The 24,104-nt window shown below is 46.3% G+C and overlaps 1 protein-coding gene across 1 annotated transcript in view; it reads right to left on the reverse strand.

Moving 5' to 3' along the window:
- The window catches only part of GPR149 (G protein-coupled receptor 149), a 115,122-nt gene that overhangs the window by 47,077 nt on the left and 43,941 nt on the right, over window positions 1–24,104 (reverse strand). Inside the window, exon 3 of the mRNA XM_056564996.1 lies at window positions 6,597–7,057. Coding sequence (XP_056420971.1) covers window positions 6,597–7,057 — 461 coding nt within the window. The remainder of the gene's footprint in view (window positions 1–6,596; window positions 7,058–24,104) is intronic.

A 24,104-nucleotide genomic window follows, 5' to 3' on the forward strand; every position in this document is an offset into this window, starting at 1 on the left:
GTCTGAAGCGAAAGTGACACTAACCTGGCTGCTCAGTCGGGCTGTTCGGGACCGCCGTGGTGAAATCGCGGCGTCCCGAACAGCTTACAGGAGACCGGGAGGGACCTTACCTGCCTCCTCGGTGTCTGCTCCGTGCCAGGATCCCCTGCATGGCCGGCGCTCTCCTTCGTCGTCATCACGTCGTCGAACACGCTGTCCCGTCATCCAATAGGAGCGGCGTGCGTAGCCGTACGTGATGGCGGCGACGGAGAGCGAGGATCCCGGGCAGCAGAGACGTTCCGGAGCGACGGAGATACCCTTCGGGACGCGGCGACAGCGATGGAGGGCGACATCAGGGCAGCGGTGAATAGCGGTGACAGGTCCGGAGCGGCGGGGACATGTGAGTATTACCTCCTATACCAGTGGTCTTCAACCTGCGGACCTCCAGATGTTGCAAAACTACAACTCCTAGCATGCCCGGACAGCCAACGGCTGTCCGGGCATGCTGGGAGTTGTAGTTTTGCAACATCTGGAGGTCCGCAGGTTGAAGATCACTGTCCTATACTTCACTTTGTATTTGGTTCAGAATCTTTTATTTCTAGATTTTCCTCCTATAAAATTGGGTGCGTCTTATATGCTGGAGCATCTTATATGGCGAAAAATACGGTATGTAATGCCAGGGCAGGCATTGTTAGACTTTATCCATTCTTAAATACCCTATCTATTATAAAAAGTAATAACAATCTTGGCACAGTTTCCAAGCTCAATATGTCCCTTCATATTACAACTCAGCTTTCATAACACAAACGCACTTGTGCAGGAAACATTTTTTATAATGTTTTTTCCTGTGTAATCTCATATTATCCTATTTTTAATTTGCTCCAAATCCCTGAATAAATACAATTAACAGGAGACACATAAGGAAGCACACTCCACTGACATAACAGAGATCAAGTTGGCAGTAACAAGTAGTAAGTGGCACAAAACAAGAGTTTTATTATGGGCTAGAAATGGTATTTTGCTGCTTGAGGCATATGGTGTTTACAGAAACCAAAATGTCACTGTCTTTAAACACATGACAATCAATTAGTCCAAATCCGGCTACTTACCGCACCGCCTATCCTATCCAGAAAATCTATCTCTGCATGAATAAATATAGAACATGATGTGCAGCATGGGTGACAGCAAATAACTATGCATATGTTACATGGAAGGAATAGAGTATCTCGTTGAATCAACACACAAGCTGGAACAGATATGTAACAACAAGTTACATCTAGAAATGAATAAACTCACAGCTATTACTACTATTTCAGACCGAAAAACTGATTTGCAGTCTCTGCGGGGACGGTAAGAGTCCGCAGTTATCACTTGTCACATAGTAAGCAGTGGACAGCTATGATAAGATTTCAGTAGGATCAGAAAAGTCGTCCTGTCTACAGATGCTGATATAATGTTATCGCCCACCTGAGATCTCCTTGGACTGATTTAGATATTTTTGCTGATCATTATTTTCTACCTCAGATTTCTCGGCTGTCTAGCTTTTTATAGTTGAATATCCCTAGGGGAGAAAATTTTCATGAATACGCAAAATTGGATAGTCTTGGACTTTGTTAAAACATTTCCTTAAACTGTCATATAGTCTTTCCTTTCCTAAAGAAAGAAAAAGTTTATATATCTCCTCTTTAGTTCTGGGTAAAGTTAACTTGGCTTGTGGATCAGTAGAATGATGTATGGCATGAAAAGTATAATACTTGGACCAATATCAGATTCCCACTATGTAACTAGTGTTGGGCGCGAATATTCACATTTCAAATATTCGCATATGTAAATATTCGCATATTCCTTCGTTTCACTTGTGGGCCAATTAGAATGATGCAAATACACTTGTCAGAGGATATCAACAACATCCCTAGCAACCAATAGTAAAGTTGCCCACCCCTTCACGGTTTTCTTCCTCGAATATGCGAATATTCTCCTATGCGAATATAACGAATACGTGAAATTCGCGAATATAGGACGAATATTCGTCTATATATTCGCAAAATATCTCGAATTCAAATATGGCCAATGCCGCTCATCACTATATGTGACAAGAACATGGAAGCAAGTGCTTATAAATGGTAAATATCAAACTCTAAGTGTTCTCCAAATGCAGAGATGAGGCCAAGGACACAGTATTAATAAATCAAGCAGAGGGGATTATGTCTCCAATGCATGAGGAGGGTGTACATACTGGTGGAAGACACTATAGGGGGAAATTTATCATTCCCTGCACAAGCGCCTAATAGGCTGAATAAAGCGGTCAATAGGCAAAATTAGACATCAGGACCATTACAAGGGGCAAGGAGGATTTAACAACCACAAAAATGAGGAGCATGTCATCCATGTTAAGAGCAATTTGCATTTTTTCATACCCCACTAAAATCCTACAAGGTCAGAAGAGCAACCTACTTAGTCAGGGGCTCAATGGCAATGGCGAAAGACAGTGGTAAGAGGGAGCAAACTTGCCATGTACTCCGCTTAAGCACACATACCTCAGACAATGCCACCTTAACCCTGATCCTAGCATTAAAGAAAAACTGTCAGCCTGTTCACCCCCACTAAACCCAAAACACTGGTTTATAGTGTGGGTGAACAGGATTCTAACGAGGGGTCACTTACTGATTTTGGTACACTGGCTGCCGAGATATTTGCCTTTAAAGTTCCGGTATTTCATCCATAACTAGCGCATTGAAGGCATTGCCTCTGCCGGCTGGCTGCCTCTGCCTCCCAGAGTGAACGTCCTAAGCCCGCCACCACTATTAACATATTCATTATCTTCACATCTATGTCCTAGTGACGTCAAGTCACAGGTCACATGAGCTCAGCGCTCTGTCTCCAGAGCACATCCGCCGGAAGATTTAAAACAGCTCTTACGTCCTGATGACGTGAGAGCTCTGCGTAAGGAGAGCGCTCTGCTGTTTGAAACCTTCCAGTGCATGCGCTCTGCAGACAGAGCGCTGCGCTCACATGACCTGTGACTCCACATCACTAGGACGTGGAGTTAAAGATAATTAATATGCTAATAGCGGGGTGGGCTTAGGACGTTCACTCGAGAGGCAGAGGAGGCCAGCGGGGGCAACGCCTTCAATGCGCTAGTCATGGATGAAATACTAAAACTTTACAGGCAAATATTTCAGCATCCAGTGGACCAAACCAAGTAAGTGACCCCTCGTTATATTCCTCTTCACCCACACTATAACCCAGGTTATTGGGTTTAACCAATGTATATTACAATTATACATATAATGGTATTATCTACATTATATAAAACGTTTTTGCTGATGACAGGTACACTTTAAGGCCACTGTACAAAAATTGTATTCATCTCAGACACTTAGGACCAAAACCCATGATGGACATTAGAGGTGAGCGAATTTTTGGAAAATTTGATTCGGCCAATTTGCTGAATTTCCCGAAATATTTTGGTTCGGTCCAAATTTATTTACAGCGAATCGCTATTAAAAACAGCTATTTCTAGGCTACAGAGCGCCTCAATAGGGGTGTAAAACACTTTGCCTTGTCCAAACACGCATAGGGAGTGTGCTGTATTAGTGAAATAATACTGTTATTCAGTATGACATGCAGATTACAGGCATCGCTATTAGAATAACTGCCGCAGAGCATCTGGATGTGGCAGCAGGGTCGGGAGACCATATGGCGTCACAATTGAAGAGATTAAATATATTTTTTAATTACATTTTTATTTAATTTTCATTTATTTGAATTTTTTAAAATCCTTTTATGAGGACCCATTCTGGTGAGCATCAAGATGGCGGTCTGCCGCAAGGAGAGCTACCACCTGTCCAAGCCCCTGCCTCTCAGCGCACCAGATGCTCTGAGTGTCCACTTGAAAAGGGAGCGACTGCAGTACCAGCAACTTGGATAGGGGCACATTTAGCTCCTGCACCATTGGATAAGTGGGCACATACTGCTAGAAGTTGCTTCAGTGAAAAAGCTCCAACTTGTATCTTGCATCGAGCTGGCGGTCCTCCACGAGGCGAACTACCACCTGTTCCAACCCCTGCCTCTCAGCACCCCCCCTGCCCCCTGACTGAGAAACTGCGAATGTTTCATTTAATCAGTTATGGTTCATTGGATTCTTGTGATAATTCCACAGGTAATTTATACAGGGCCTCACAATTGAAAAGATTGAAGAGATTTTTTTTTATTTAAATTGAAGATTTTGATTAGATTCACAAGTCCCGGGTCCCTGAAGAATTTACTTTGAACTAATAACCCAAATATAACAAGAAGTCACATTGCAGCACACTGATAGAGCCTAGAGTTGGCAGCAGCCCAATGAGTCCATAGGGCCTCACAATTGAAAAGATTAAATATATTTTTTTAAATTAAAATTGAAGATTTTAAATAGATAAAAAAAATTAAAATTTTAATTCAATGTGCCAACAGCATGAGGAGACCATATGGTGGTGCAATGACACAGCCTGGAGATGGCAGCAGCAAGAGGAGACCTTAAAGTGGCAGAATGACCCAGCCTGGAGGTGTCAACAGCCTGATGAGACCATAGGGCCTCACAATTGAAAAGATATATATATATATATATATATATATATATATTTTTTTTTTATTTTTTTTTTTATTTAAATTGAGGATTTCAAATAGATGAACCTAAAAAGTTTCATTTAATGTGCCAGCAGCATGAGGAGATCACATGGCGGCACAATGACTCAGCCTGAAGGTCGCAGCAGCATGACGAGATCACATGGCGGCACAATGACTCAGCCTGAAGGTGGCAGCAGCATGAGGAGACTGTTGACTGGGGGTGTCGGATGTCACTTGGGATGAAGTGGATGACCGAGTGAACCAATCACGGCTGCTGGGTTGCTGGTTGAGACATGACTGCTAGCTGACACCAGGAGCTCAGACCTTTCCCGGCGAATCCTGCTGCCACACTCCTATGTCCATGTCCTAGCACTTATCTGCCTGACATACTTATGCACCAGCTGGGTGCGTATGTGTTACACTTATGAGAGGAGGACAATACGCTCCACTACGCTTAAAACTGTATTTGGCTACAAAGCCAGGTGTGTAGTTTTGACCGGCCTTTCAGAGTAACTAGGCCCTTACGACTTTTACAGTAACAAAAACGTACACCACGTAGGTGTATGTACAGTATACACTTTTGAACTCTTTTAGACTACAGAAACAAGTGTGTAGCTTTGGCTGGCCTTTCACAGTAACTAGGCCCAAATTATTTTAACAGGAAAAATATAAAGGACAAAACATAGGTGTACGAACAGTTTACACTTATGAGAGGTGGACAATACGCTCCGCTTAAAACTGTATTAGGCACTGAAATCAGGGGACTATGGCTTTTTGTGCTCACCCTATCTGGCCCCTGTTAGCGTTACAGTTGTAGTACACACTAGTGCTGCAGCACAGTCGCTGTGTAGTACAGCCCAGTAGAGTATTATTATGCACTAATAGCAGGTGACAATGTCTTTGAGTGCTCAGCCTAAATGGCCCCTATAAGCTTTAGAGTTGCTGTACACCACACTGCAGCAGTACAGTGTAGTACACCCAAGAGTGTACTTTCTCTCTCTCCCTTCCCTGTCAGTGCTTTTCTGCAATGATTTGGGCTTGTGGTGAATTGCTGCTGTGAAGCTATTTTTCTGTGCAACACACACACTGCTCTATCTCTGTCTGCAATAAAACGCTCTCTCTGAAATACAACGCTGAAATGGTTGGCTGCCAGATAGCTGCTGAATATATAGGGCTGTGACATCACAGAGTTGGCTAGCTGCTGATAGGCTGCATGCTGCATGTGATTCAGGGTCATCCTGCCTACCCGCCTTCCTGTCTTCCCAGAGTTCCTTGCCCATGTCCTGACATGTGGAGCCGCCATTTTAGATGCCCTGGACCGCACTAAATGGAGTTTAATAAAGTGACTTGTTTCACTGAATTGCGGTGATAGTCGGATTCGTTGCAAAGCAAATTTTTCCTGAAATTCGTAACAAATTTGGATTCATCAGATTCGATTCGCTCATCCCTAACGGACATAACAGGCAACACTTATTTCTACTCAATGGTGTCAAAAACATTGGCAGTGTCAAGTGAGAAAACTGCTCTCCTGCCAGTACCTGGACTCCTTCAGGTGCAGAAAAATTGCTACTGCAGCATAGCCTCCTGGTATACTTGTAATTAGTGTTGAGCGGCATAGGCCATATTCGAATTCGGGATATTTTGCGAATATATGGACGAATATTTGTCATATATTCGCTAAATTCGCATATTCGTAATATTCGCGTAATATTTCAGCATAATTAGCATATGCAAAAATTAGCATAAACAAAAATTAGCATATGCAATTTTTTCCATATGCAAAAATCCGCACGCCAGTCTCACACAGTAGTATTAGAGCCTTCTTTACACCACACAAGCAGAGAGGGATGATCACTGTGATGTGCACTGTGGAAAAAAAAAAAAACGAATATTCGCGAGCAACACTACTTGTAATAAGTAAGGATTTGTTCAGCAGTTCTAAGATAACAGTCTTACTGCTATTAGTTCATGACTAGCAATACATTTTCTGTTGTCATTAGAAGTATTACCTGTCTTGGTGTCCGTTCAGACTTGCTTCTGCACCATTCCCAATCTGTCAGTTCTGGTTTACGACTTTCCTCATGTGAGAGTCTCCTCTCCTGACCCTCATAGAATGCTGACTTTTCAAAATTTCTAATGTCCTCTCTTTTAAAGACGCCAATCTTTTCAGAAAGGAGGCGACCAATGGCCTTGTCTTTTGCTGGGTCTGCTTTTAACTCCGTGTTTAGACTTCTAAGTTTGCCGCCATCCTTCAGCAGGGAGCTGTCCTGCAGACTGATAGTGCTGAAATCCAGTATGGCCGAATTCAGGATCCTCTCACAACGAAGGTCATTGGTGTTCTCACATTCGTAATTTATTAAATTATGGTACGAAACAGAGTTCTCTGCAGTGTTGTGATTTTCGTGGGATATCTTGTAAATGCCATAACCTTTATTGAAGGAAAGGTTGAAATCAAATCCTCTTTTCTTGACTAGAAAGTAGAAAAAAAAAAAAAATGTATATATATATATATAAATATATGTAAAATTATATATAAATTACTATTGTGATGTAAGCGAACATAACATTTATACCACTTTATACTACTTGTGAATAGGGCCCTTCTATTAGTCTTAGAAGTACCAATATTATAATGAACTGATGTACATGTGTGATGATACAATTCATTTATGGTTTCAATATATAAAGTGATGACAAGTATATGAGAGCCTAGGAAAATCATACCATGAGAACCAAGGAATACAGCCCACCCTCATAGATTACTTTTAATTATGTTTATACAGTAAAAGTGCATAAATTGCTCAGGCACACATGTACATTACATATGTATAAGTGGAGTCACTGATTAGCAAAAAAAGATAATACAATAAATGTTATAAAATAACTAAATAACTGCACCCTCATGCTCTATCCCCAATGATTTACCAGTCCTTGTTTTCTCTTCCTGTTGGTATATGACTGCTACAGCCAATCACTGACCATATTTACCAGCATCACTGCAGAGGCCACAGACTGACTTCAGTGGTCACATGGCATTATGCCATCCCTCTTGCAAAGTACAGACCAATACTTTTTTCTTTCAGGAACTGTCCAGAGAAGGAGCAAATTACATAGCAAACCTCTCTTGCTCTGGACAGTTCCTGACATGGACAGATGTGTCAGCAGAGAGCACTGTCGTCAGACTGGAAAGAACTACACAACTTCCTTTGGAGCATACAGCAGCTGATAAGTACTGGAAGTATTAAGATGTTTAAATAGAAGTAATTTACAAATCTGTATAATTTTCTGTCAACAGTTGATTAGAAAACATTTGTTTTTCCTCTGGGAGACCCCTTTAACTGGTAAAATGTTTAACCCCTGAAGGGGTTTTCGGTTTTTGCACTTTTGTTTTTTCCTCCTCACCTTTTAAAAATCATAACCTTTTCAATTTTTCACCTAAAAATCCATATGATGGCTTATTTTTTGCGCCACCAATGCAGTACATTTTTCAGTAAAAATGACATCTGATCTTTATTCTGTAGGTCCATACGATTAAAATGATACTCTACTTATATCGGGTTGATTTTGGTCGTACTTCTGGAAAAAATCAGAACTACATGCACAGAAATTTATACGTGTAAAATTGTCATCTTCTGACCCCTATAACTTTTTTATTTTTCTGCATATGGGGCGGTATGAGGGCTCATTTTTTGCACCGTGATCTGACGTTTTCGCTGTACAATTTTTGTATTTCGGACTTTTTGATCGCTTTTATTCATTTTTTCATGATATAAAAAGCGACCAAAAATACGTTATTTTGGACTTTGGAATTTTTTTGCGCGTACGCCATTGACCGTGCGGTTTAATTAATTATATATTTTTATAGTTTGGACATTTACGCACGCGGCGATACCACATATGTTTATTTTTATTTACACAGTTTTTTTTTTTTATGGGAAAAGGGGGGTGATTTGAACTTTTATTAGGGAAGGGTTTAAATGACCTTTGTTAACTTTTCTTTTCACTTTCTTTTTGCAGTGCTATAGCTCCCATAGGGACCTATAACACTGCACACACTGATCTTCTATGCTGATCCCTGCAGAGCCATAGCTCTGCACAGATCAGCGAGATAGGGGCTCGATTGCTCAAGCCTGTAGTTCAAATCCCGATCGGACGCTGCAGACACAGGTAAGGAGACCTCCGCCTGCGTCCCAGCTGATCGGAACATCGCGATGTCCCGATCAGCCCGACTGAGCTGCTGGGAAGCGTTTACTTTCGTTTTCAGACGCGGCGGTCAACTTTGATCACCGTGTCTGAAGGGTTAACAGCACGCGGCACAACGATCGGTGCCGCACGCTGTTAGCCCAGGGTCCCGGCTATGATTAGCAGCCAGGACCGAACCGGTGTGATGCGGGGTCATGGCGTGACCCCGTTTTTAACACCGGGAGCGGGCTTAGGACATACAGGTACGTCCTAAGTCCTTAAGGGGTTAATATTTATTGTCACATTTAAACTATTGTTTAATATCTAAATAGTATGGCTGAAAAAATACACTCTAAATCCTGTTGAACTAATCTTTACTTTGCTTCAACTTATTGATATAGAATAATGTAAAAAAAGAATAAAGGAAAAATTCATTCTTAAAGCAAACGGATTTTCGCAGAATATTTCGCTGAGGATCCGCTGCTGAAGGACCTCCTATATGCTGCCTTTATATGTGCCTCCTTGGAGCGTCAATACGCCACTACGAGCAGACACACTGCGATGTGTGAGTTGCCGCGTGCATGCGCAGCATACTTGCACATCGCGGCAGCACTCGGCCTAGCTCATTGAGCAGGGGAAGCGGCCGCGCATGCTTGGCAACTCGCACATCACAGTGTGTCTGCTCAGAGCGGTGTATTGCCTCTCCGAGCAGGCACATTTAAGGGCACCATACAGAGGTCCTTCGGCAGCGGATATGCAGCGTAAACTACGCTGTAAATCCTAACGTGTGAACGTACCCTTAAGGACATTTATCATTGTTGTTTTTGTAAGCTAGTTCTGTAGTTATCTTTTTTTTTGCCTTTGTTTTGCTTAGGTATGACATTTATCATACTATCACAGGGGGCTGATAAATTTGGCTCACATAAGCAAAAAACAATAAATCACTGTTACGCTGAGCTCTCCGGGCACCCTGCTTACCTCGGTGCGCTCACAGCGTGTGTCCCCAGGCATCGCTCCGGTCACCCGGTCTCGGCGTGCGCGTCCCCGCTCTATAGGGCGCGCGCGTGCCGGGACTCTTAAATTTAAAGGGCCAATGCACCAGTGATTGGTGCCTGGTCCAAAGTGGTTTATCTAGCGTTAAAGGAGAACTACGGGATTGAAAAAAGTATCCCCTATCCTAAGGATAGGGGATAAGTTTCAGATCGCGGGGGGTCCGACCGCTGGGGCCCCCCGTGATCTCCCATACGGGGCCCCGGCTCTCTGGTTAGAGAGGGCGTGTTGACCACAGCACGAAGCAGCGGCCGACACGCCCCCTCCATACACTGCTATGGGAGAGCCGGAAATTGCCGAAGGCAGCGCTTCTGCTCTCCCATAGCAGTAAATGGAGGGTGCATGTCAGCCGCCGCCTCCCGCGGTGGTCGACACGCGCTCTCTATGCAGAGAGCCGGGGCCCCAGCGGTCGAACCCCCCGCGATCTGAAACTTATCCCCTATCCTTAGGATAGGGGATAAAATTTTCAATCCCGTAGTTCTCCTTTAAAGGTTCTGCTTTGACTTAATTAGGCCTGCACCTGTGCACTGCCTATAAGTACCATCTCCTCCCACAGCTTCCTGCCGGATCTTTGTTGCCTTAGTGCCCTAAAGAAAGCGTTTGTGTGTATTCCCTGCCTGTTGCTCAATCTGTTGCTATTGACTACCGCCTGAGAACCGTTTCCGCCTGCCCTGACCTTTTGCTACGTCTGACCTCGCCTCTGCCTGATCCTCTTGTACCTCGCCTCCTCTCAGCAGCCAGAGAGGTTGAGTCGCTACTGGGTGGAACGACCTGGGGGTTACCTGCCGCAGCAAGACCATCCCGCTTTGCGGCAGGCTCTAGTGAAAACCAGTAACTCCTTAGACTCCACTCCCCTGGTACGGCCCACGTCATCTCCTCTCTGGCACAGCGGATCCACCTCCAGCTACTGCTAGCTTCTGCCAGTCCGGATCCTGACAATCACTTTGGAATATCATTTCTTTAGCACACATAAGCAAAAAAAATGCATACAGTGGGGATCAAAAGTTTGGGCACCCCAGGTGAAAATTTGTATTAATGTGCATAAAGAAGCCAAGGAAAGATGGAAAAATCTCCTAAAGGCATCAAATTACAGATTAGACATCCTTATAATATGTCAACAAAAGTTAGATTTTATTTACACTTTCAAAATAACAGAAAACAAAAAAATGGCATCTGCAAAAGTTTGGGCACCCTGCAGAATTTATAGCATGCACTGCCCCCTTTGCAAAGCTGAGACCTGCCAGTGTCATGGATTGTTCTCAATCATCATCTGGGAAGACCAGGTGATGTAAATCTCAAAGGTTTTAAAAGCCCAGACTCATCTGACCTTGCCCCAACAATCAGCACCATGCGCTCAAAAAGCTGGGGAAGGCTATAAGAAGATAGCAAAACGTTTTCAGATGTCAATATCCTCTGTTCGTAATGCAATTAAGAAATGGCAGTCATCAGGAACAGTGAAAGTTAAAGCAAGATCTGGAAGACCAAGAAAATATCAGACAGAACAGCTCGCAGGATTGTGAGAAAAAAAATTCAAAACCCACGTTTGACTGCACAATCCCTCCAGAAAGATCTGGCAGACACTGGAGTTGTGGTACACTATTCCACTATAAAGAGATACTTGTACAAATATGGTCTTCATGGAAGAGTCATCTGAGAAATCCTCTTCTACGTCCTCACCACAAAAATCAACGTTTGAACTTTGCAAATGAACATATGGACAAGCCTGATGCATTTTGGAGACAAGTTCTGTGGACCGATGAGGCTAAAATTTTACTTTTTGGCCGGAATGAGCAAAGCTACGTTTGGAGAAGAAGGGGAACAGAATTTAATAAAAAGAACCTCTGTCCAACTGTTAAGCATGGGTGTGGATCAATCATGCTTTGGGGTTGTATTGCAGCCAGTGGCACAGGGAACATCTCATGAGTAGAAGGAAAAATGGATTCAATAAAATGTCATCAAGCTGAAGGTAAAGAGAGGATGGCTTCTACAAATGGATAATGATCCTTAACATACCTCGAAATCCACGGGGGATTACATCAAGAGGCGTAAACTGAAGGTTTTGCCATGGCCATCACAATCTCCTGACCTCAACATAATTGAAAATCTCTGGATAGACCTTAAAAGAGCAATGCGTGACAGACAGCCCAGAAATCACAAAGAACTGGAAGACATTTGTAAGGAAGAATGGGCAAATATACCTCAAACAAGAATTGAAAGACACTTGGCTGGCTACAAAAAGTGTTTACAAGCTGTGATACTTGCCACAGGGGGCAGTACAAGATATTAACTCTGGGGCAGTACAAGATATTAAGGTGCCCAAACTTTTGCAGATGCCATTTTTTTTTGTTTTCTGTTATTTTGAAAGTGTAAATGATGGAAATAAAATCTAACTTTTGTTGACATATTATAAGAATGTCTAATCTGTAATTTGATGCCTTTTGGAGATTTTTCCATTTTTCCTTGGCTTCTTTATGCACATTAATACAAATTTTTACCTGGGGTGCCCAATCTTTTGATCCCCACTTTATGTGTTTATTACATTTTGTATCACTTCTTTTCCCCCTAAATGTACTAACCCATTTTTTAGGTGTTTTTTTTTCTTCTCATTTCAGATCCGTGTATGCAGAGGACGACTTTGGATTCGGTGACCAGTGTTTTTTTTTAGTACGGTGACCAGCGTTTTTTGGGTTAAATATTAACCCCTTAAGGACCAGAGGTTTTTTTTCCCATCTTTTGCACTTTCGCGTTTCCACCTCACCTTCTAAAAATCAGAACACTTTCAATTTTGCACCTACAGACTCATATGAGGGCTTGTGTTTTGCACCGCCAATTGTACTTTGTAATGACATCAATCATTTAGCCCAAATATTTATGGCAAAACCAGAAAAAATTATTTGTGGGGCAAAATTGAAAATAAAAACGCTATTTTGTAACTTTTGGGGGCTTTCGATTCTACGCAGGGTACTTTTCGGTAAAAATGACACCATATATTTATTCTGTAGGTCCATATGGTTACAATTATACCCAAATTATATATTTTTTAAAATTTTACTACTTGAAAAAAAATTATAACTACGTGCACCAAAATTAGTATGTTTAAAATTGTCATCTTCAGACCCCCTATAACTTTTTTATTTTTCCATATACGGGGCGGTATGAGGGCTAATTTTTTGCGCCGTGATCTGAAGTTTTTCTTGGTACTATGATTGTTTTAATGGGAATTTTTTTAGGGTATGCAAAGTGACCAAAAATATGCAATTTTGGACTTTGGAATCTTTTTTTTACGTGTACGCTATTGACTGTTCGGTTAAGGTAACATTATAATTTAATAGTTCGGACATTTTCACATGCGGCAATACCACATATGTTTATTTTTATTTTTGTTTATATATTTTTTTTAATGGGAAAGGGGTGATTCAAACTTTTATTCAGGAACGGGTTAAATCACATTTATTCAGTTTTTTAAACACTTTTTTTAGCCCCCATAGGGGACTATTACATGCAATCCTTGCTCCATTCTGTCCGATCGTCGTTTCATTGCTCAAAACCTAAGATCCAGGCTTGAGCAATCAAACACAGATAACACTGATCAATGCTATGCTATGGCATAACATTGCATACACTGAACAATGCTATGCCATAGCATATCATTGATCAGTGTTATCTGTGCTTGATTGCTCAAACCTGGATCTCAGGCTTTGAGCAATGAAACAACAATCGGACAGCGTGGAGCACAGTAAGGCACCTACCGCTGTTCTCTCAGCTGTTCGGGATGCTGCGATTTCACCACAGCAGCCCCAAACAGCTCTGCTGAGCTACCGGCAGTATTTTCCCCAGTTTAGGTGCCGCGATCAACTTTGATTGTGGCGTCTAAAGGGTTAATACAGGACATCAGCCTTGATCGGCAATGTCCGTTATTAGCCACGGGTCCTGGCTGCTCATAGCAACCGGGACCCCGCAGGTACGTAGCGCGCTCAGCTCCTGAGCACGCTTCACATTCCGGGAGCTGGTCACGAGTGTAAATATACGCTTGTGGTCGTTAAGGGTTTAACAAAATGGGCTTGTGGGGGAGTGTTTTTTTGGAACAAAAGTTTTTTAAATGTGTTGTGTTTTTTTATTTTATTTACAGGCTTAGTAGTGGAAGCTGTCTTATAGACGGGGTCCAGTACGAAGATGGGACTTAGCATTGGCCCAAAAACAGCTACCGCTAACCCCCGATTATTACCCCGGTACCCACTGCCACAGGGGAGCTGGGAAGAGCCGATTCCAACATCCCGGAGCATTAAAAATGGTGCTCCTGTGCCTAGGCAGTAACAGGCTTGCATTATTTAGGCAATGAGCTGGTCCTTGCCCACCCTGGTAACATCAGGCTGTTGCTGTTTGTTTGATATTTGGCTGAGAATAGATGCGGACGGCGGGGAGGGGAGCCAGCTTTCATATTTCTGTGAGTGAGCCGGCTTTGCTCCCTGGCTGGGCCGCCCGCAGCTGCGACCCGCCTGCTAGCTGTTGGAGGACTACAACTCCCAGCATGCCCTTACAGTAAGGACATGCTGGGCGTTGTTGTTTCACCAGCTAGTGGGCGGGTGGTAGATGTGGACGGGTGGCCAGGGACAGGATCTGCGCAAAAAGTTGCACAAAAATCGCAGTTGCTTTCAAAAGCAAGTTTTGTAAGCCAGGTCTTTTTTAAGGGGGTTTGCGACTATTTTGCTTACATGCAACATTCTCACTTGATAAATTCCTAATCACTGCAAAGTGAAAACTTAAAATTGCTTAGATAGGGTTGATTGGTATTTTATACTTACCCACAAAAGTCGCATAAAAATTTGCTTAGGCACACATGCAACATGTCTAAATCCCTTGAAAAATCTCCCTCTGTATGCTTACATAAGCATTGGTATTGTTTTGTTCTAGGAATTTGTCTAAGCCTTTTCTGAGATTCCACAGATTTATAGTTATTATGGTGGGGACGTGGCCTACGCAGAAAGAAAGCATGCTGTGCTATCTCCTGCTTACTTCCGTCCTTAAGCTACTCGAAGCAACAATTCCTGGGAAGTAGTCTAACCCTATACAAATTGTATATATTTTCCAAAACTTTATATTTAGAGCACCTTCCAGATGAGGCCACACCATATTATGTTGCTGTCTGACGAGTCCATACCCCTTTTAAAATGTGACAATGTCCTGCTGGCCTTAGAACCTACTGATGCTGTAAATACACCCAAATTCTTTTCTACAAGACACTCTCCCAGTATTCCTTTCCTGAATACATATGGTGCTTGCAGATTTTTACCCACATTGAACCTGATTTTTCAAATGGATGCCCAAATGAGAGTTGCTGTTTTGCTTGATGTCCACAATTTGGAGACCACTATTCTATATTTTTAAAAGAGGAGTTGAATAATAATGGGTCCCACATTGAACCTCGGGTTACATTAATTGTGAACTGTGTCAGTGGAATACATACATACCCAGCAAAAGAGTTATCATAGCCCCATACATCAGATACTGATTGCTGCCTGCCACATACAGCAACATACAGTACCCTGCCAATAGCACTTTGCTGTCATCATGTTACACCTTTATATGCAAATCTTCAAAGCTTATTTTTATAGTGTCTATAGATGCAACATATGTTATTTACTGTATGCCAGTATTTTCTTTCAAAGCACACTGAGTCATCAAGATGTGGTATTACTTTTTAACAAAAAAGTATTTTAAAAAAACTAAATAATTAAACTAGCCTTGACAATAATGATGGTACCCAAAACTTTTGTTGCACAACCTATTGAGATTTCTGTAACTCTCAATGTTTGTTTGTGCTTTCCTACAGGTACAGTTGTATGCAAAAGTTTAGGCACCTCTGACAATTTCCGCGATCCATAATAGGGTGTTTGGATCAGCAATTCGGATCAGCAGGTATGCAAACGCACATTTGGACAAGCTAGCTTCATTTCAGAAGAAGGTGCTGTGGACTGATGAAACAAAGTTGAAGTTATTTGGTCATAACCAGGGGCGTTATGCATGGCGACAAAAGAGCACAGCATTCCAAGACAAACATTTGATACCCACAGTAAAATTTGGTGGAGGTTCCATCATGCTGTGGGGCAGTGTGGCCAGTGCCCATACTGAGTCTTGTTAAGGACGCAGCCCATTTGGGCCATAAGGACGCAGACAATTAAATTTTTACGTTTTTGTTTTTTCCTCGTCGCCTTCAAAAAATCATAACTTTTATATTTTCATCCACAGACTAGTATGAGGGCTTGTTTTTTGCGTGACCGGGGGGGGGGGGGGGGGCGTTGCTTGCTATTTGAGGAGTAAGCAGCAGGACGAGTGAGCTCCGTCCTACGGCCGTGTTTTCGGGGAACCAACAGCGTTTTAATGGGATCAAGATGATCTGGACCGCATCGCAAGACCCAGGGACTGTCCCAGCAGACTGCAGTGCCCATATCTAACTTCTTTAGCCCGCTACAGGAGCTGAAAGAGCCGAGGGTGGAGATGGCGGGCCATTCCAAGATGGCGCAGGCGTCCCAGCAGCAGGGGGCGCCTGCCCACCACCCGCCCCGCGATAAACAGCAGCAGTCTGCAGCAGGGTCCGAACAGCAGAGGCAAGAGGCAATGGAACGAGAGAGGTCTCTCACCTGCTCCGGCGGAGACCGAGGCAGCCCTGGGGTCCTCTTCATCAGGCCGGGACCCAGACACCCCGCACGGCCAGGAATAGACTCCACTTACTACAGCTGCTGACAGTGAGACTGGCCGGGAATGCGCAGCAGGACTGCAGAACCCCACAGAGAGCGCAGAGGTAGGTGTTGGAGGCGAACCCCCTGCGTGGCCACAGATGTAGGGACCTGCTCCCCCCTCCTCAGCCATTATGCCCCAGGGGAGAGCGCCCTCACCCTCCATGTCCCAAAGCCTCCCTCCTATATTCAGGAGCCCCCCAGACTCCCCTGGTCTGCAATTATCGTCCTCGGAGGGGGAACATGCAGTGGAGGAGATGACTGCAGGTACTGGAACTCCAGCACATGCCCAGAGTGCCCTGTCTGCCATGAGGTGCACTGATCCTGGACTCATGCACAGTCTCCAGCCCCTGCCCCCTGTCTGGCCAGCGCTGAGCCCCTCCACACCTGTGCTGGTCCAGACAGGTGTGCACACCAGCGTGGAAACAGCTGACCTGCTTGCCCTAGATTTGCCCCCACCTGCCCAGGCAGTAGCACTACTTAAGGGGCACCCCCGAATTACAGGCCCTCCTGGCTCTCCTCCCTACAAAAGCAGACATGACGGCATTAGCTCTTGACATGAAATATAGCTGGCGCCAAGATCTTCAACCAGTTAAAGAAGACGTTTCTGCTCTGCAGCAGAGGGTGGGTGCCTTGGAGGACTTTAAATCTTCCGTTCTTGATAATATTTCAGACCTACAATTTGCGGTACGTTCCCATGCTCATACTCAACAAGCTATTGCTGATCATTAAGACGACATAGAGAACAGGAACCGTCATAATAAAGTGAGACTGAGGGGGCTCCCGGAGGCGACACGGTCACAGGACTTCCTCCCGACGGTGACTACCATTTTCAATATGATACTGGGCCGCCCGCCGGACTCTTCATTTGAAATAGACAGGGTACACCGGGCTCTACGGGCTCCTAGCACTGATCCGTCATGCTCCAGGGACGTTATTTGTCGAATACACCGCTACACGTTAAAGGAACAGTTGATGATGAAAGTGTGCCAGAGAGGGGACTTTGACTTCGATGGGATAACCATACAGATATACCCCGACGTGTCTAGACGTACCCTGCGCCAAAGGACTTTGCTGGGCCCCTGCTCCGCCTGCTTCAAGACCAGCAGCTGCCCTACATTTGGGGCTTTCCTTTCGCCCTACACGTTACGTCAGGAGGCTCCACTGCGACTCTGAAATCCCTGACTGACCTGCCGCACTTCCTGGAGACTCTTAATTTACCATCATTATCCCTTCCGGAATGGACTGCCTTTCTTCAGGATCCATATGCAACCATGCCGCCTGGAACCAACTCACAGAGACAAGCGGCGAGGCGCCCTCACCCGGATTGGCCGATGCCGCAGAGACAGTGCAGGCCAAGGCGCTTGTCACGATTCGGCTTACGGGTTGTGGATCCGCTGTGTCAGCGAGGGATTGGCGTGGACCGTGCTAGTGGACCGGTTCTAAGAGGCTACTGGTTTTCACCAGAGCCCGCCGCAAAGCGGGATGGTCTTGCTGCGGCAGTAGCAACCAGGTCGTATCCACTAGCAACGGCTCAACCTCGCTGACTGCTGAGAAGGCGTGGGACAGAAGGACTAGGCAGAGGCAAGGTCAGACGTAGCAGAAGGTCGGGGGCAGGCGGCAAGGTTCGTAGTCAGGATGGATAGCAGAAGTTCAGGTACACAGGCTTTGGACACACTAAACGCTTTCACTGGCACAAGGCAACAAGATCCGGCGAGGGAGTGCAGGGGAAGTGAGGTATAAGTAGGGAGTGCACAGGTGGAAACCAATTAAGCTAATTGGGCCAGGCACCAATCATTGGTGCACTGGCCCTTTAAGTCGCAGAGAGCTGGCGCGCGCGCGCCCTAGAGAGCGTAGCCGCGCGCGCCAGCACATGACAGCAGGGGACCGGGACGGGTAAGAGACCTGGGATGCGATTCGCGAGCGGGCACGTCCCGCTGTGCGAATCGCATACCCGACGGCCATGACAGTGCAGCGCTCCCGGTCAGCGGGACTGACCGGGGCGCTGCGGGGAGAGAGACGCCGTGAGCGCTCCGGGGAGGAGCGGGGACCCGGAGCGCTAGGCGTAACAGCGCTGCTCGGAGGGACCCTCTATGGAGGCCTTGTTACGCCGAGCGCTCCGGGTCCCCGCTCCTCCCCGGAGCGCTCGCAGCGTTCTCTCATTCGCAGCGCCCCGGTCAGACCTGCTGACCGAGTGCGCTGCGATATTACTCCCAGCCGGGATGCGATTCGCGATGCGGGACGCGCCCGCTCGCGATGCGCATCTCGGCTCCCGTACCTGACCCGTTCCCCGTCTGTGTTGTCCCGGCCCGCGCGGCCCCGCTCCTTAGGGCGCGCGCGCGCCGGGTCTCTGCGATTTAAAGGGCCACTGCGCCAATGATTGGCGCAGCAGGCCTAATCAGTATCCTCACCTGTGCACTCCCTACTTATACCTCACTTCCCCTGCACTCCCTTGCCGGATCTTGTTGCCATTGTGCCAGTGAAAGCGTTTCCTTGTGTGTTCCTAGCCTGTGTTCCAGACCTCCTGCCGTTGCCCCTGACTACGATCCTTGCTGCCTGCCCTGACCTTCTGCTACGTCCGACCTTGCTCTTGTCTACTCCCTTGTACCGCGCTTATCTCAGCAGTCAGAGAGGTTGAGCCGTTGCCGGTGGATACGACCTGGTTGCTACCGCCGCTGCAAGACCATCCCGCTTTGCGGCGGGCTCTGGTGAATACCAGTAGCAACTTAGAACCGGTCCACCGACACGGTCCACGCCAATCCCTCTCTGGCACAGAGGATCCACCTCCAGCTAGCCGAATTGTGACAGTAGATCCGGCCATGGATCCCACTGAGGTCCCGCTGCCAGTTGTCGCCGACCTCACCATGGTGGTCGCCCAGCAGTCGCAACAGATTGCGCAACAAGGCCACCAGCTGTCTCAACTGACCGTGATGCTACAGCAGCTACTACCACAGCTTCAGCAATCATCTCCTCCACCAGCTCCTGCACCTCCTCCGCAGCGAGTGGCCGCATCCAGCCTCCGATTATCTTTGCCGGATAAATTTGATGGGGACTCTAAGTTTTGCCATGGTTTTCTTTCGCAATGTTCCCTGCATTTGGAGATGATGTCGGACCAGTTTCCAACTGAAAGGTCTAAGGTGGCTTTCGTAGTCAGCCTTCTGTCTGGGAAAGCCCTGTCATGGGCCACACCGCTCTGGGACCGCAATGATCCTGTCACTGCCTCAGTACACTCTTTCTTCACGGAGATTCGAAGTGTCTTTGAGGAACCTGCCCGAGCCTCTTCTGCCGAGACTGCCCTGCTGAATCTGGTCCAGGATAATTCTTCTGTTGGCGAGTACGCCATCCAATTCCGTACTCTTGCCTCCGAATTATCCTGGAAGAACGAGGCCCTCTGCACGACCTTTAAAAAAGGCCTATCCAGTAACATTAAAGATGTGCTGGCCGCACGAGAAATTCCTGCTAACCTGCATGAACTTATTCATCTTGCCACCCGCATTGACATGCGTTTTTCCGAAAGGCGTCAGGAGCTCTGCCAGGATATGGACTTTGTTCGCACGAGGCAGTTTCTCTCCCCGGCTCCTCTCTCCTCTGTTCCTCTGCAATCCGTTCCTGTGCCTTCCGCCGTGGAGGCTATGCAAGTTGACCGGTCTCGCTTGACACCTCAAGAGAGGACACAACGCCGCATGGAGAACCTTTGCCTGTACTGTGCCGGTACCGAACATTTCTTGAAGGATTGTCCTATCCGTCCTCCTCGCCAGGAAAGACGCACGCTGACTCCGCACAAAGGTGAGACAGCTCTTGATGTGAACTCTGCTTCTCCACGTCTTACTGTGCTTGTGCGGATGTCTTCTTCTACCTTCTCTACTATGGCCTTCTTGGATTCCGGATCTGCAGGAAACTTTATTTTGGCCTCTCTCATCAACAGGTTCAACATCCCAGTGACCAGTCTCGCCAGACCCCTCTACATCAACTCTGTTAATAATGAAAGATTGGACTGTACCGTGCGTTACCCCACGGAACCTCTCTTAATGTGCATCGGACCCCATCACGAAAAAATTGAATTTTTGGTCCTCTCTAACTGCACTTCAGAAATTCTTCTTGGATAACCGTGGCTTCAACGCCATTCCCCAACCCTTGATTGGACCACAGGGGAAATCAAGAACTGGGGTACTTCTTGCCACAAGGACTGTCTTAAACCGGCTCCCAGTACTCACAGTCAAGACCCTGTAGTTCCCCCGGTATCTGGTCTTCCCAAGGCCTATCTGGATTATGCTGATGTTTTTTGCAAAAAACAAGCAGAGACTTTGCCTCCTCACAGGCCTTATGACTGTCCTATTGACCTCCTCCCGGGTACTACTCCACCCCGGGGCAGAATCTATCCTCTGTCTGCTCCGGAAACTCAAGCCATGTCAGAATACATCCAGGAGAACTTAAAAAAGGGGTTTATCCGCAAGTCCTCCTCTCCTGCCGGAGCTGGATTTTTTTTTGTCTCCAAAAAAGACGGCTCCCTACGCCCTTGCATTGATTACCGCGGACTTAATAAAATCACTGTAAAAAAACGCTACCCCCTACCTCTTATCTCGGAACTCTTTGACCGCCTACGAGGCGCCCACATCTTTACCAAGCTGGACTTAAGAGGTGCATATAATCTCATCCGCATCAGGGAGGGGGACGAATGGAAGACTGCATTTAACACCAGAGATGGACACTTTGAATATCTGGTTATGCCCTTTGGCCTTTGCAAAGCCCCTGCCGTCTTCCAAGACTTTGTAAATGAAATTTTTCGTGATCTTCTATAAACCTGTGTTGTGGTTTACCTGGACGATATTCTGATTTTTTCTGCCAACTTAGAAGAACACCGCCAGCATGTCCGCATGGTTCTTCAGAGACTTCGGGACAATCAACTATATGCCAAAATGGAAAAATGTCTCTTTGAATTTCAGTCTCTTCCTTTCCTAGGATACTTAGTCTCTGGCCAGGGACTACAAATGGACCCAGATAAACTATCTGCCGTATTGGATTGGCCACGCCCCTCCGGACTCCGTGCTATCCAATGTTTTTTGGGGTTCGTCAATTATTACAGACAATTTATTCCACACTTTTCCACTATTGTGGCTCCTATCGTGGCTCTAACCAAGAAAAACGCCAATCCTAAGTCCTGGTCTCCTCAAGCGGAAGACGCATTTAAACATCTCAAGTCTGCCTTTTCTTCTGCTCCCGTACTCTCCAGACCTGACCCATCTAAACCCTTCTTATTGGAGGTAGACGCCTCCTCGGTGGGAGCTGGAGCAGTTCTTCTACAAAAAAATTCTTCCGGGCATGCTGTCACTTGTGTTTTTTTTTCTAGGACCTTCTCTCCGGCGGAGAAAAACTACTCCATTGGTGATCGAGAATTACTGGCCATAAAATTGTCGCTTGAGGAATGGAGGCACCTGCTGGAGGGATCCAAATATCCAGTTATTATATACACTGACCACAAGAATCTCTCTTATCTCCAGTCTGTCCAACGGCTGAACCCTCGCCAGGCTAGGTGGTCGTTGTTCTTTGCCCGTTTTAACTTTGAAATCCATTTTCGCCCTGCTGACAAGAACATTAGGGCCGATGCCCTCTCTCGTTCTTCAGATGCCTCTGAAGTGGAAGCCTCTCCGCAACACATCATTCCTCCGGACTGTCTGATCTCCACTTCTCCAGCTTCCATCAGACAAACTCCTCCAGGGAAGACCTTCGTTTCTCCACGCCAGCGCCTCGGGATTCTCAAGTGGGGACACTCCTCCCACCTCGCAGGCCATGCTGGCATCAAAAAATCCATTCAACTCATCTCTCGATTTTATTGGTGGCCTACTCTGGAGACTGATGTTGTTGATTTCGTGCGGGCTTGTACTGTCTGTGCCCGGGATAAGACTCCTCGCCAGAAGCCTGCTGGTCTCCTTCATCCTCTGCCTGTTCCTGAACAACCTTGGTCACAGATTGGTATAGACTTGCCTTTATCCCGTGGCAACACAGTTGTTTGGGTGGTCGTTGATCGATTCTCCAAGATGGCACATTTTATCCCTCTTCCAGGCCTTCCTTCGGCGCCTCAGTTGGCAAAGCAATTTTTTATACACATTTTTCACCTTCACGGGTTGCCCACGCATATCGTCTCGGATAGAGGCGTTCAATTTGTGTCTAAATTCTGGAGGGCCCTCTGTAAGCAGCTCAAGATCAAATTAAACTTCTCTTCTTCTTATCATCCCCAATCCAATGGGCAAGTAGAAAGAATTAATCAGGTCCTGGGTGACTATTTGCGACATTTTGTTTCCTTCCGCCAGGATGACTGGGCAGATCTTCTACCATGGGCCAAATTCTCATACAACTTCAGAGTCTCCGAATCTTCTGCTAAATCCCCATTCTTCGTGGTGTACGGCCGTCACCCTCTTCCTCCCCTCCCCACTCCCATGCCCTCTGGTTTGCCCGCTGTTGATGAAGTGACTCGAGACCTTTCCACCATATGGAAAGAAACCCAAAATTCTCTTTTACAGGCTTCATCCCGGATGAAAAAATTTGCTGATAAGAAAAGAAGAACTCCCCCCATTTTTGCTCCCGGAGACAAGGTATGGCTCTCCGCTAAGTATGTCCGCTTTCGTGTCCCCAGTTATAAACTGGGACCACGCTATCTTGGTCCTTTCAAAATCAAGTGCCAGATCAACCCTGTCTCTTACAAACTCCTTCTTCCTCCTTCTCTCCGTATTCCCAATGCCTTCCATGTCTGTCTCCTTAAACCACTCATCCTTAACCGCTTCTCTTCCAAAGTTCTTTCTCCCACTCCAGTTTCCGGTTCATCTGACGTCTTTTCAGTGAAGGAGATTCTAGCATCCAAGACGGTCAGAGGTAAAAGATTCTTCTTGGTTGACTGGGAGAATTGTGGCCCAGAGGAGAGATCTTGGGAACCTGAGGACAACATCCTGGACAAAAGTCTTATCCTCAGGTTCTCAGGCTCCAAGAAGAGGGGGAGACCCAAGGGGGAGGGGGGGTACTGTTACGCCGAGCGCTCCGGGTCCCCGCTCCTCCCCGGAGCGCTCGCAGCGTTCTCTCATTCGCAGCGCCCCGGTCAGACCTGCTGACCGGGTGCGCTGCAATATTACTCCCAGCCGGGATGCGATTCGCGATGTGGGACGCGCCCGCTTGCGATGCGCATCTCGGATCCCGTAACTGACCCGTTCCCCGTCTGTGTTGTCCCGGCGCGTGCGGACCCGCTCCTTAGGGCGCGCGCGTGCCGGGTCTCTGCGATTTAAAGGGCCACTGCGCCACTGATTGGTGCAGCAGGCCTAATCAGTATCCTCACCTGTGCACTCTCTACTTATACCTCACTTCCCCTGCACTCCCTCGCCGGATCTTGTTGCCATTGTGCCAGTGAAAGCGTTTCCTTGTGTGTTCCTAGCCTGTGTTCCAGACCTCCTGCCGTTGCCCCTGACTACGATCCTTGCTGCCTGCCCTGACCTTCTGCTACGTCCGACCTTGCTCTTGTCTACTCCCTTGTACCACGCTTATCTCAGCAGTCAGAGAGGTTGAGCC

This window comes from Hyla sarda, chromosome 3, assembly GCF_029499605.1.
Source record: "Hyla sarda isolate aHylSar1 chromosome 3, aHylSar1.hap1, whole genome shotgun sequence".
Classification (NCBI taxonomy): domain Eukaryota; kingdom Metazoa; phylum Chordata; class Amphibia; order Anura; family Hylidae; genus Hyla; species Hyla sarda.